General features: G+C 48.6%; 1 protein-coding gene across 2 annotated transcripts in view; it reads right to left on the bottom strand.

Moving 5' to 3' along the window:
- sfxn5b (sideroflexin 5b) overlaps positions 1-15143 on the bottom strand; it is a 444371-nt gene that overhangs the window by 292442 nt on the left and 136786 nt on the right. For both annotated transcript variants that reach the window (XM_072497745.1, XM_072497746.1), the window contains exons 6-8: positions 13990-14015; positions 12226-12279; positions 5403-5459 (exon numbers count right to left, since the gene is read on the bottom strand). In XM_072497745.1, the coding sequence (XP_072353846.1) occupies positions 5403-5459; positions 12226-12279; positions 13990-14015 (137 nt within the window). The remainder of the gene's footprint in view (positions 1-5402; positions 5460-12225; positions 12280-13989; positions 14016-15143) is intronic.

Raw genomic sequence — 15143 nt, 5'->3', positions numbered from 1 at the left:
AAAAAACTGCATAGCATATCCCTTTGTTCAGCAATACTCCAGTCCTGTTTTACCAAATGACTATTTATATATTGGAGGTTTGTGGAGCTGGTGATTACAGAGGTAAAAAGGGGCAAGGCCATGGAAGGATTTGAAAATCAAGGATGGGAATTTTAAAATCAGGACTGTTGCTTGACTGGAGCCAATATAAGTCAGTGAGCACTGGGACAATAAATGAACTGGACTGTGGACAAGGCAAGACACGGACAGAGGAGTTCAAGTTTAATCTCAAGTTTACGGAGGGTAGCATGTGGGAGGCCAGCCAGGAATGGGTAGCAATAGTCATTTGGAGGCAAGACAAAAATGAGGGCTTCAGCAAAGTTGCCGATGTTAAATAGAGGTGGATATACGCAGTATTAGTGACGCCACAAATGTGTGGTTGGAAACTCAAAGTCAGGATCAAATGTAACACTGCGAACAGACTGGTATAGTCTCACACTGTAGCCAGGGAGAGATATGGAGGGCATTGCTAAGGAATGAAGTTTGGAGCAGGGATCGAAAACAATGGCTTCAGTTTTCCTAACATTTAAATGAAGGAAATTTCAGCTCATTCACGACTGAATGCAGTCTGATCATTTAGCAATGGTAGAGGAGTTGTGAGAGATGGTTTCGCGGTAGAGCTGGGTGTTGCAGGTACAGATGCAAAAACAACACCCTTTCAGATGATGGCACTGCTGAGAAGCAAATGGGAGGGGACTAAAGATATATCATTGGAGGACACCAGAGGTAATGGTGCTGGAGTGAGAATTGAATGGAAGACAGTGTAAGTGACGCTCTGGCTCCATTGCACAAACAAGAATTGAAGTAGGTGTGAGCAGTCCCATCCAGCAGGATAATGGTGGGGAGGGTTGGAGGATGATGGTGTAGTCAATCATGTCAAAGGATACAGACAGGTTGAAGAAGATGAGAAGGAATGGTTTACCTTTGTCACCGTCACACAGGATGTCATTTGTGACTTTGCTATAAGTGTTTTCAGTACTATGATGGCACATAAGCCTAACCAGAGGGATTCAAACACGGAGTTGTGGGAAAGATGGGTACAGATTTGGAAGGCAACAACACTTTCCAGGACTTTGGAGAGAAAAGGGAGAATGTATTAATGGGCTGGATTCTCCGCTGCCCGATCCATGGTGCGAGAATTGTGATCGGGCGGAGAATGTCGTGGAGTAAAAATTTATTTTTATTTTTTTAAATCGGGATTTGTGCCGGCGCTGAATCGGACACGATGCTCCGGTTCCCCGCTGGCGGCGGCAGCAAGGTTGTTGCTCCATGCCAGCGGTGCCAGGTGGCAGCGAGGTTGTTGCTCTGCCATGCCAGCGGTGCCAGGCAGCAGCGACATTGTTGCTCTGCCATGCCAGCGGTGCCAGGCGGCAGCGATGTTGTTGCCCCGTGCCAGCGATGCCATGGCAGCAGCGAAATTGTTGCCCCATGCCAGCGGTGCCAGGCGGCAGCGATGTTGTTGCCCCGTGCCAGCGATGCCAAGGCAGCAGCGACATTGTTGCCCCATGCCAGCGGTGCCAAGGCAGCGACGTTGTTGCCCCGTGCCAGCGGTGCCATGCAGATCCGTCATTTGCATGAATTTGACTACGATTAATGGGTTGGACACCAGATGCTCCACCCTTCAGGTGGGAGTGAATGGGTGCAAGTATTTATGAGCGGGGCCTGGGCGCCTTGGCTGTTGAGAGGGAACAGGAAAGTAAGATAACTCGCAAAGCATTTTGGGCTTGCTGGGAGGCGGGCTGCAGGAGTAGCAGGGAACGACTTGGTGGCAAGTCTGTGCACTCAGGGTGTCGCCCTCGGGGTGGTCAGACCGCCATTGCTGCAATATGTCAATGAAACCTAATTCTTGGCCCAGCCTGTCCATGCCGCCCAATTTATACTACCAAGCTAATCCTAATTGCCCGCATTCGGCCCATTTCCCTCTATACCCACCCTGCCTCTACTACTGCCTTTGGCAGCTCGTTCCAGACACTCACCACCCTCTGTGTGAAAAAATTGCCCCTCTGGTCTCTTTTGTGTCTCTTCCCACTCACCTTAAACCTATGCCCTCTAGTTTTAGACTCCCTTACCTTTAGGAAAAGATGTTGACGTTATCTATGCCCCTCATTATTTTATAGACGTCTATAAGATCACCCGAAAGCCTCCTACGCTCCAGGGAAAAAAGTCCCAGTCTATCCAGCCTCTCCTTTATACTCAAACTATCAAGTCCTGGTAGCATCCTCGTAAATCTCTTCTGCACTCTTTCTAGTTTAACAATATCCTTTCTATAATAGGGTGACCAGAACTGTACACAGTATTCCAAGTGAGGCCTTACTAATGTCTTGTACAACATCAACAAGATGTCCCAACTCCTGTATTCAATGTTCTGACCAATGAAACTAAGCATGCTGAATGCCTTCTTCACCACCCTGTCCACCTGTGACTCCACTTTCAAGGAGCTATGAACCTGTACCCCTAGATATTTTTGTTCTATAACTCTCCCCAACTCCCTACCATTAACTGAGTAGGTCCTACCCCGATTCGATCTACCAAATTGCGTCACCTCACATTTACCTAAATTAAACTCCATCTGCCATTCATCGGCCCACTGGCCCAATTGGTCAAGATCCCGTTGCAATTCTAGATAATCTTCTTCACTGTCCACTATGCCACCAATCTAGGTGTCATCTGCAAACTTACTAAGCATACCTCCTAAATTCTCATCCAAATCATTAATATAAATAACAAATAACAGTGGACCCAGCACAGATCCCTGAGGCACAGCGCTGGTCACAGGCCTTCAGTTTGAAAAACAACCCTCTTTTGTTGTCAAGCCAATTTTGTATCCAATTGGCTACCTCACCCTGGATCCTGTGAGATTTAACCTTACGCAACAACCTACCATGTGGTACCTTGTCAAAGGCCTTGCTAAAGTCCATGTAGACAACGTCGACTGTACTGCCCTCATATATCTTCTTGGTTACCCATTCAAAAACTCAATCAAATTGGTGAGACATGATTTTCCACTCACAAAGCCCTGCTGACTGTCCCTAATCAGTCGTTGCTTCTCTAAATGCCTGTAGTTCCTGTCTCTCAGAATACCTTCTAACAACTTACACACCACAGGCATTAGGCTCACCGGTCTGTAGTTCCCAGACTTTTCCCTGCAGCTTTTCTTAAACTAGGGCACAGCGTTTGCTACCCTCCAATCTTTAGGCATCTCACCCATGGCTGTCAACAATTCAAATATCTCTGCTAGGGACCACAATTTCCTCACTAGCCTCCCGCAATGTCTTGGGATATATTTCATCAGGTCTCGGGGATTTATCTACATTGATGTGCTTTAAGACTTCCAGCACCTCCTTCTCTGTGATATGTACAATCCTCAAGACATCACCATTTATTTCCCCAAGTTCTCAAACATCCATGCCTTTCTTAACAGTAACTACCGATGAAAAATATTAATTTAGGATCTCACCCACCTTTTGTGGATCCACACATAGGTGACCTTGCAGATCCTCAAGAGGCCCTACTCACTCCCTCGTTACTCTTTTGCCCTTTATGTATTTGGAGAAGCTCTTTTGATTCTCCTTTGCCTCATCTGCTAAAGCAATCTCGTGTCCCCTTTTGCCCTCCTGATTTCTCACTTAACTCTACTCCGACAACCTCTATACTCTTCAAAGGAGTCACTTGATCCCAACCGCCGATGCATGTCATATCCTTCTTCCTTTTGACCAAGGCCTCAATATCCCCAGTCATCCAGAGTCCCCGACTTCTACCAGCCTTGACCTTCACTCGAACAGGAACCGTGAACCCTGGTTAATCTTTGAACAGACTCCCCCAATCAACGTTTGAAAGTTCCTGTCGAAAACCATCAAAATTGGCCTTGCCCCAATTTAGAATTTTAACTCTTGGGCCAGACCTATCATTCTCCACAGCTATCTTAAAACTAATGGAATTATGGTCACTGGGCCCAAAGTGATCCCTCACTAACACTTCCGTCACATGCCCTTCCTTATTCCCCAAGAGGAGGTCAAGTTTTGCCCCCTCTCTAGTCGGGCCATTCACATATTGAATGAGGAATTCTTCCTGAATACACTCAACAAATTTCTCCCCATCTAAGCCCCTGATGGCTGTCCCAGTCAATGTTGGGAAAGTTAAAGTCCCAACCATTACCACCCTATGTTTCTTGCGGCTATCTGTAATCTCCTTACATATTTGCTCCTCAATTTCCCGATGACTAATTAGGGGCAGGCAGTACAGTCCTAACAAAGTGATCTCTCCCCTCTTATTTTTCAGTTTTAACCATATAGACTCAAGTGGGCGAACCCTCAGATATATCTCCTCTCAGTACTGCCGTAATCTGTACCCCGAAACATTGAGCTGTCAGTCCTGCCCTTCCCGTAGCCATGTTTTAGTAATAGCTATAATATCCCAGTCCCATGTATCCATCCATGTCCGGAGTTCATCTGCCTTGCCCGTCAGGCCTCTTGCATTGAAATAAATGCAGTTTAATCTAGACTTCCCTTGCTCTTTGCCCTGTTTTCTCAGACCATCAGTTAGTCATGTTTTGTACACTCTCCCTGTGTTTTATTTCTCTTAGCCTTGCTGGACCCATTCACTGAGTTCTCCACAGTCTCTGTTCTCTGTACTGTGGCCCTTTTGTCTTTACTCTTCTTCTAAACTCATAAATTGACCTCCAAACGTTACCTCTCTTAAGTTTGCCCTTGCCATTTAATATTCAGGTTTTTAAAGGCATCACCTGATCATAAGTTCTTTAGTTGTCTCACCTCTTACTCTGTTCAGCCTTGGTGTTGCTCCAGCACTGTCGGCCTTGACCGCGCGAGTTTAATTCCTCAATGTGCATCAGTGCATTGTGCTATATCTCAGGTACATAGTGTGCGCCTGCTTCCACTCAGCAAAGAGTAACAACCATGAATCAGTATCCTGCTCATCTTTGAGAACCAGGTGGTGCATAAGAAGATAAAACTAAGAGCAGGAGTGAAACATACAGCTCTCAAGGCTACCCCATTATTCAATAAGATCATGGCTGATCTTTTACAGGAACTCCCCTTTCCCACCCTATCCCCTTATCCCCCGGATTGCCTTCGTAACCAAAAATCAATTGATTTCATGGTCAAATATACTCAGCAACTGAGTTCTCTGGGGTAGAGAATTTGAAACGTTCACAACCCTCCTGAGTGAAGAAATTTCTAATTTCCGTCTTCAATGGAATTCCGTCTTACCCTGAGACTATGACCCCCCCAGTTCTCTCCAACCAGGGAAAATTGCCTCTCCAGCACTCTCTCAGTGCCACAAGATATTGCCCATACACGGACTTGTGTGGAAACAATGGAACAGGTTACAATTCAAAGCCATCTCACCTTTGTTGCGTTCCTGTTTGCATAGTTCACACAGGCGTTGTGACTTTGATTCAGCCACTACAAGGAAGAAAGACAAATCATCAATATCGATCCAAATTCTCAGTCAAGCGGGTGGACTACAATCCAAAGGCAACCCTTTACAAATAAAGAAGCAATTTTGGATCCCCCGAATGAACTGAAACAGAGCTCTGCAGACAGGCAAATTTTAGGCTCACTCCCCGATCCCGACTGAGGTAGTTCATATTAGTCCGGATGGCAACTGACCTCAGCAGGTTTGGTCTCAAAGAAAGTAAAACAACAAAATCAGTGTGTGTTCCTTTTCCCGATTCTTATCCAATGACCCCGACAGATCAAAAAATCGACTGTGATGGGAAAGCTTGCCAATTCGAAATGTCCAAGTTTATAAAGGAATGGCCACTTCCTGCACTAACCTCAAATTGCCTTTGTACGTAAGTCTGTCAATCTCCCTCTTGAATATACTCGCTAGCTTTCGGAGCATAGCTCCTTCATCAGGCGATGAAAGCTCCGAAAGGTAGCGATTCCAAACAAACCTGTCGGACTTTAACCTGGTGTTGTGAGACTTCTTACTGTGCCCACCCCAGTCACCACATCTTGAATATTCTCAAGTCTCTGAGCATCCATGAATCTCTGGAGTACAGCATTCACTCTCGAGTGAAGACATTTCTCCTCAACTCCGTCTCTAATGGCTGACCTCCTGTGCTGAGAATGCGACCACGTGCAACTGCATCCCATCAAGAGTCAGCACCTCCCGGGGAGCAGGAGGGGAGGGGATGACCTTTCTAAGTAACAACAACAAACATATGGATTGCATCTGCCAGTTAGGTTACATCCTCAAAGGATTCCAGTGAATTAATTAGGCGTGACCTGAATTTCATAAACTAGGCTAGTTTGGATTTAATGCCATTAATTGCTTCCTTTTTAATGGGCTTCAATGTTTTTCCGACTGCAGATGTAAGACTCCTATCATTGTTTTGATCTCTGCTCAATTGGACCACTGGAATCTCAAGTATTTACAATCATCTGTGGGTCAGCCTTTCCCTGTATCTCATTTTGTTCGCTATTCTTGGATGCATTCCATTTAGTTTGCCTCATGAATATTCAGCGGCTCTGAGGTTTTCCCTTGCCCTAAGAGGTGGATAGATTGCTGGTAATCAAGGGGCTGATAGGTTATCAGGGGCTGGGGATGCAGATTTGAGGTTACTCGCAGATCAGCCAATCTTTTATTAAATGCAGGAGCAGCTATGAGGGGCTGAATGGCCTATCCCTGCTCTGTTTGTTTGACCGGATGTAGCGAGGTTTATAAATTACGGAAGTTCCCAAATAGTGTTGCCTCCATTTTCATTTTAGCACAGTTACTGTATATACTTAGTACTTTTTAAAACAAACCATTGCTTCTTTGCTGCTCTCTGGACCCCCTATCCTCCCATCACTCCCACTTCACTCATGCTTTCTGCCTTCTCCTGAACCTTCCACTCACCACTTCCCTCCTGCAACCCTCGTGCCTCTTCTCACCCACCTGTTCACTGCTTCGCATTTACTGCTTCCCTCTCCTCACGCTCCCTCTTGCTGATTTTGGTCTGCAACAATCTGTTCAGAGATTCCCGTACCAGCCTCCCCGAACAGGCGCCGGGATGTGGCGACTAGGGGCTTTTCACAGTAACTTCATTTCAAGCCTACTTGTGACAATAAGCGATTTTCATTTCAGAGAAGATCAGTTTGCACTCAACTCCAGCCCTCTTTCAGGGGTGGCACGGTGGCACAGTGGTTAGCTTTGCTGCCTCACAGCGCCAGGGACCTGGGTTCAATTTTGGCCTTGGGTGACTGTCTGTGCGGAGTTTGCATATTCTCCCAGTGTCTGCGTGGGTTTCCTCCGGGTGCTCCGGTTTCCTCCCACAATCCAAACGTGCAGGTTAGGTAGATTGGCCATGCTAAAATTGACCAGTAGGTTAGGTGGGATTACGGGGATAGGCTGGGGGAGTGGACCCTCTTTCAGAGGGTCAGTGCAGACTCAATGTGCCAAATGGCCTCCTTCTGCACTGTCGGGATTCTATGGTTCTCATTATAGCCTTGGTCCAAACACAAAAAGAGCAAATTCTAGGGGTGAGGTGAGCGTGATTGCTCTTGACATCAAGACAGCATTTGCCTGAGTGTGCTATCAAGGAGCCCTAACAAAATTGAAGTTACTGGGAATTGGGGAAAGCATTCAACTGATTGGAGTCATAGCCCGAACAAAGGGAAGATAGTTGTGGTTGTTGAAGTAAGTGCCACTTCGTAGCACTGTCAAGAAAACATTTCAGCACTTTTCTAATGACTGAAAGTAGACGAAGCAGGCGGCCGAGTGAGCTAATTCTGCAACTATGTCTTATGGTCATTTGAACAATGGAATTCCTACAGTGTAGAAGGGAGCTAATCAGCCCATCGAGTCCCTCTGAAAAAGCACCCTATCTAGGCCCATTCCCTCGCCCTATCCGTGTAACCCTACCTAAGCTGCACATCTTTGTACACTAAGGGGCAATCCACCTAACCTGCACAATTTTGGAAAGTACAAACTCCAGTCACCCAAGGCCGGAATCGAACCCGGGTCCCTGGCCAGATTCAATTTGTTCTTTTTTTGTGAACAGAACATACCTAGCCAATTTTCTGCATTATTAAGTAGATGCCAACGTGTCGCTTGGCTGGGGCCATGGCTAATTCTGGAGCACAGGTTTTCAATGCTACAGCCAATTTGTTGTCAGAGCGAGGCTGTGCTCTATCGAGTAATTTGATATTACGTGGAGTGAATTAAATTGGTTGAAGACCAATGTGATGCTGGGAACTAAATAGTTACGCGACCCCCGAGCCTATTGAGTTGGATGATCATCATCAGATGGTGATGAATGGCGGAGCAGGCTCGAAGGGCCAAAAGGCCTCCTCCTGCTCCTATCTTCTATGTATCTAGGTAACCACAGGAAGAGGCTGGCATGGATCATCCACTTCTGAAGATAGCTGTAAATGCTTCAACCTTGTGTTCTGCACAACATTCTGGGTCCCTCCACCACTGAAGATGGAAACTTCCTCTGATACGTTGTTTAATTCTCCTCCACCATTCACAGAAGGGTGGTCAGGACTCCTGAGGAGGAGTGCCTGGGATGGGGTATGTAGAGATTGGGAATTACATAGAGTATACAGCACAGTAAGAGTCCACTCCGCCCAATTAGTCTGCGTTGGTGCTTATGTTCCACACAAGTCTGCTCCTATTTCACTTACTTTAGCTTAGTCTTTCCGAATAGCTTTCAGTTCCTTTGTTCAGTTATGTATTTGTCTGGTTACCTTTTCAAAGTCTCGGATGGACTGGGAAACATTACTGAAAGGGCAGTGGACAGGCAATGGCAGGCATTCAGGAAGCAAATAGGTGAACTCCAAAAGCTGTTTATTCCAATTTGTCGCAAGAGTAAAAAGGGAACTGTGGCCAAACTTTGGCTTACAAGGGAAATTGGAGATAGTATTAGATTCAAAGAAGAGGCATATAAATTAGCTAGAAAAAGCAATAGACCTGGGGATTGGGAACAGTTTAAAATTCAGCAAAGGCAGACCAAGGGATTGACTAAGAATGGGAAAATAGAGGGTGGCACAGTAGTTAGCACTGATGCCTCATGGCGGCGAGGACCCGGGCTCGATCCCGGCCCCGGGTCATTGTCCGTGTGGAGTTTGCACATTCTCCCAGTGTCTCCGTGGATTTCAACCCTTCAACCCAACATGTGCAGGGTAGGTATTGCCCCTTCATTGGAAAATAACAATTTTTGAAAGGGGAAAATATAATATGAAAGTAAGCTAATGGGATTGAAGGCGGACAAATCTTCAGGGTCTGATAATCTTCATCCCAGAGCACTTAAGGAAGGGGCCCTAGAAATAGTAGATCTATTGGTGGTCATTTTCCAAAATTCGTTGGATTCTGGGATGGTTCCTACAGGTTGGAGGGTAGAGAATGTAACCCCGCTATTCAAAAAGGGAGGTAGAGAGAAAACAGGGAACTATAAATCAGTGAGCCTGACGTTGGTAGTCGGGAAGTTGCTATCCATTATCGAGGATTTCACAGCACAGCATTTGGAAAGCAGTGGTATAATCAGACAAAGTCAGAATGGATTTACGAAAAGAAAATGATGCTTGACAAATCTACTAAAATTCTTTGAAGATGTAACCAGTAGAGTTGACCAGGGAGAACCGGTGGATGTGGTTTATTTAGACTTTCAGAAGGCTTTCAACAAGGTCTCACATAGCAGATTAATATGTAAAGTTAAAGTGCACGGGATTACAGGTAGTGTCTTGTAGTTTTGTTATCCTTAACTGAGGAAGGATGTTCTTGCTACGGAGGGAGTGCAGCGAAGGTTTCCCAGGCTGATTCCTGGGATGGCGGGACTGTCATTTGAGCAGAGACCAAGTCGGTTAGGATTATATTCATTGGAATTCAGAAGAGAGAGAGAGGGGAACTCATAGAAACTTATAAAATTCTAACAGGATTAAACAGGATACAATCAGAAAGAACATTCCTGATGGTGGGGGAGTCCAGAACTAGGGGCTATTGGTTGAGGATAAGGGGTAAATCTTTTAGGACTGAGGTGAGGAGAAATTTCTTCACCCAGAGAGTGGTGAATCTGTGGAATTCACTAATACAGAAAGTCGTTGAGGCCAAAACATTGTGTAATTTCAAGAAGCAATTATATATAGCTCTTGGGGCTAAAGGGATCAAGGGATATGGAAGGGGGGAGGCGGGATCAGGGTATAGCGAATTGATGATCAGAGGTGATCTTAATGAATGGCGGAGCAGGCCCGAATGGCCAAATTGCTTCCGCCTGCTTCTATTTCCGATGTATTTAAGCTACCATATAAATGTGTGTAAAAGTCACATTTCTAAGAGTAAAATTTCAGCTGAAAAGTAAGGGCTGACTTTCACAGGAGTAATATTTTCCACCCTCTCTCATTGTCTCGCTGTTGCAGAATTGCCAGGGGTGCTGCCGTTTCGGCCAACCCAGCCCCCAAAAAGTAACGCAAAACATAGCTTTATAATTGAATTTCTATTTCGGCCACGGAGACGAAATTTGAATTCATCAGAAACAAACGATGCATGTACATTTATGCCTTTCATTCAGTTTTCTTCATGGTCATTTGGCTTCAATAACGCTACTTTCTCTCCAGCTTTGTTCACCACCTAACTGGCTGGCATGCCAACATTCATCCGGGTTTCATCCAAGTTCCCAATGCAGGCTGGCCAATCTGTAACTATTCTTTTGTTGATGTTTGGCTATAAGCTGTTGAAATGCAATAATTCTGTCATCAAGATCTACTGGGGAGACACTGGGAAATCTTGGTCTTCTGTTGAAGTACAAAAGAAGTGTTACTCTTGATAATCTGGATGCACCATCCAGGGCTGGCTTTGAAATCTGCAATGCCTAATTTTCTTGCTTGTTTCAGGGCGAATATTCAGACGGACCCACGGGAAACTGAGACTTCATTCTGGCAATTTTTAAGGACTCATTTTGCAACTTCATTTTCCAACTGCAGCTCTTTTTCAATTCTCCTTTCTCTGAACATTTATTCTTCGGCATCGACCCCAGCTGCGTAAAGAGCTTCTTCTAATCACCAACATTCTTCTCCGATATCTTCGCTTCTCTAGCTGCGGCTCAATTATCCGTCTGCTCTGCAACCGCAAGGTGTTTTACGTTTGAACTGGGCTGTTTATCTGCTGTTCCTTCTTGATGCCACATTAGAGGTTAAATTGGAGTGAACACAGCGGACGTCAGTGAGGTGGTAACCCTGACAGTACATGTCGATGTGCGCAGACACAAGGAGCTGAACAGCTGCTTTAAATGGGGTGTGCTATGATTCTAATCAATGAGTAGGTTTGCACTGGGACGAGTTTGACTTCAGTGGCACGTGGGTGGTAAGTACAAAGGCCGGAATTCTCCGACCCTGTGCCGGGTCGGTGAATATCCGGGGGGCACGAGAATCGCGCCACGCCACCCCGGCGCCGACTCGCGGCGACCTTTGAAAGCCGCCCCTCCGGTAATTCTCCGGCCTCGAGTGCCCGCCAAGTTCGGGTTACGTATGGTCACACCCGGCAGGACCTCGGGTTCTGTCTGCGGGGGCCGTCCTGGCGGGGGAGGGGCGATGGGGGATCCGACCCCGGGGAGGGGGCTCCAGGGTGGCCTGGCCTGCGATTGGGGCCTACCGATTGGCGGGCGGGCTAGTTCCGTGGGGGCCTATGTTCCTCCGTGTCGGGCCCCTGTAGGGCTCCGCCATACTGCCCCGGGGGCTGTCGCGGAGACGGGAACATACGCGCATGCACGAACTCGCGCCGGCTGTGGCGCGCCGGCTTTCGGGCGCCGGAGCTGCGGACACCACTCCGGCGTCGCACTAGCCCCCGAGGAAGGGGTGGATCGCTGCCAGGTGAGGCCCGTTGACACCGGAGTGGCTCGCGCCGCTTTTCACGCCGGCGTCAGAACTTGGCCGCAGGATTGGAGAATCCCGGACAAAAGTGTTTGGATTTTCTGGTCGAAGATCGGGGTCGACTTTTGCACAAATTTGGCCACTACTCGACTATGGTATTTGCTTCAACATGTTCTCGCGTTTTTTGACGTTTTGAAGTATATTGACAACAGTAGCATTGGAAACAAGGAGAGAAGATGATTTTTTTTGTGGCAGAGTGTTTGGAAGGTCAGAGTTGAAAGGTTGATCACAAGCTGGTTCTCTGCCCCTCTGAAAAGCAAGCTCTGCACACATTGATTTATACAAGGGTCTATTACAATGCCAAACCAGTAACCCTTACCTGCCAGAAAACAGTAGTTGCCAATGTCTGCTGAGGGAGGAGAAGGCCAACCACCTACAGCGAGCAGAAGCACTGATTAGAATATGAACCACACTTTGGCTTGCTCAAACAATAACGTTCAGATATGGTTCAAGAGATTAGAACTCTTCTGGCTTTGGCTCACTTCTGGGAGAGAGAAGCATTTAAATTTTAGCTAAGTGTAGGGGGTCAGGGAGCAAAGCTGGGTGACCACCCAGTTCACTTGGGAAGGAGTGAATGGAGCAGGAAGGAGGTGGTTCATGGATGAGATGAGTTCAGAGGAGTCCTAGGCAGATAGAAAAGAGATGTGGTAAGAGTGTGGCGTAGGGTTGGAAGGCAAGGAGAAGGAGGAGAAAGAGAAGAGATAACTGAACGGATGGTCTCAACCACAGTGACAAAGGAATTGATGACGATCCCTTGTTGAAGGTGTGGGTTGAGGATACAGTGGAGAGAACTTTGAGATGATTTGCAGTGGAGCAAATAAACCAGGGTCTATGGACGTTTTCCTGCAATAAGGGTTCTATTTCCATATTTTAGATTTAGATTTATTATCACGTGTACCGAGGTACATTGTTCTGCGTACAGTCCAGACAGATCGCTCCATAGATGAAAACATAGAACATTCGATAAATACATGAGGATACATAATGATAATACATAACCATAGACAGCGGGTGAAGTAGACAGTGCTACAACTGTAGAGAAGATGCGTAGAAATATCACTTCAGTCCATAAGATCAGTTCAGATCCTAAGAGGCCCATTCCGGAATTTGGTAACAGTGGGGAAGAAGCTGTTTTTGGATCTATTGGTGCGTGTTCTCAAACTTTTGTATTTTCTGCCCAATGGAAGAGATTGGAAGTGAGAACAGCCCAGGTGGGAGAGATCTGGTTTAGCACAGGGCTAAATCGCTGGCTTTGAAAGCAGACCACGGCAGGCCAGCAGCACAGTTCAATTCCCGTAACAGCCTCCCCGAACAGGCGCCGGAATGTGGTGACTAGGGGATTTTCACAGTAACTTCATTTGAAGCCTACTTGTGACAATAAGCGATTTTCATTTTCATTTCATTTCATCTTTATGCTGCCCCCTTTCCCCAGGCAGCGGGAAGTGTAGACAGAGTCAATGAGTGGGAGGCGGGCTCGCGTGATGGACTGGGCTGTGTTCACGACTCTCTGTAGTTTCTTACGGTCTTGGGCCGAGCAGTTGGCAACCAGGTTGTGATGCAGCCAGATAGGAAGCTTTCTATGGTAGAGCTATAGAAATCATAGAATTTACAGTGCAGAAGGAGGCCATTCGGCCCATCGAGTCTGCACCGGCTCTTGGAAAGAGCACCCTACCCAAGGTCAACACCTCCACCCTATCCCCATAATCCAGTAACCCCACCCAACACTAAGGGCAATTTTGGACACTAAGGGCAATTTAGCACGGCCAGTCCACCTAACCTGCACATCTTTGGACTTGTGGGAGGAAACCGGAGCACCCGGAGGAAACCCACGCAGACACGGGGAGAACGTGCAGACTCCGCACAGACAGTGACCCAAGCCGGAATTGAACCCGGGACCCTGGAGCTGTGAAACAATTGTGCTATCCACAATGCTACCGTGCTAAGTCTAAAGAGGATTTGGTTCTGATAATTAAGTGGTAGGCAGTAATCCTGTGGTTCTCACCAGCTGAGCATCTAATGAATCATCAATAATATCATGTGTCAATTAGACCAATTTAATCAAGATACAACCCTAAATACTCACAATTGGGGTCCCAAAAGGAATATAACCTGCAAGAAAAGGATAGTCAGGCATTAAAACATTTTTCATCAGTTTTTCATCAGAGAGGCATGCCAGCTCATGGGGAGACCATGTTTTGAAACCTGGTGACCTCCCAGCAAGCTACGGGAGAAGGGGTGGGCACTTCATTATTGGGCATTCGATGGCTCAGGAGGGTCCGCAAAGCACTGCCCATGCTCACAACATGACTCCGTGCCCCTTTTAGCTGGGGATTGCGTGGCCCTGGGCTGCGTGGCCCTGGGCTGCCTGGCCCTGGGTTGTCTGGCCCGGGGCTGCCTGGCCCGGGGTTGCCTGGCCCTGAGTTGTCTGGCCCGGGGATGCCTGGCCCGGGGCTGTCTGGCCCGGGGCTGTCTGGCCCTGGGTTGTCTGGCCCGGGGTTGCCTGGCCCGGGGCTGCCTGGCCCGGGGCTGCCTGGCCCGGGGCTGTCTGGCCCGGGGCTGCCTGGCCCGGGGTTGCCTGGCCCGGGGTTGCCTGGCCCGGGGCTGCCTGGCCCGGGGTTGCCTGGCCCGGGGCTGCCTGGTCCGGGGATGTCTGGCCCGGGGCTGTCTGGCCCTGGGATGCCTGGCCCGGGGCTGTCTGGCCCGCGGCTGCCTGGCCCGCGGCTGCCTGGCCCGGGGCTGCCTGGTCCGGGGATGTCTGGCCCTGGGCTGCCTGGCCCGGGGATGTCTGGCCCGGGGCTGTCTGGCCCTGGGCTGCCTGGCCCGGGGCTGCCTGGCCCGGGGCTGTCTGGCCCGGGGATGTCTGGCCCGGGGCTGTCTGGCCCTGGGCTGCCTGGCCCGGGGCTGTCTGGCCCTGGGCTGTCTGGCCCGGGGATGCCTGGCCCGGGGATGTCTGGCCCGGGGTTGCCTGGCCCGGGGCTGTCTGGCCCGGGGCTGCCTGGTCCGGGGATGTCTGGCCCGGGGATGCCTGGCCCTGGGCTGCCTGGCCCTGGGCTGCCTGGCCCGGGGCTGCCTGGCCCGGGGATGCCTGGCCCGGGGCTGCCTGGCCCTGGGCTGTCTGGCCCGGGGATGTCTGGCCCTGGGCTGCCTGGCCCTGGGCTGCCTGGCCCTGGGCTGCCTGGCCCTGGGCTGCCTGGTCCGGGGATGTCTGGCCCGGGGCTGTCTGGCCCGGGGATGTCT

This window comes from Scyliorhinus torazame, chromosome 3 (genome assembly GCF_047496885.1).
Source record: "Scyliorhinus torazame isolate Kashiwa2021f chromosome 3, sScyTor2.1, whole genome shotgun sequence".
NCBI classification, from domain to species: domain Eukaryota; kingdom Metazoa; phylum Chordata; class Chondrichthyes; order Carcharhiniformes; family Scyliorhinidae; genus Scyliorhinus; species Scyliorhinus torazame.
The sequence above is the reverse complement of the archived record's forward strand: the minus strand, read 5'-3'. Positions and strand labels throughout refer to the sequence as shown.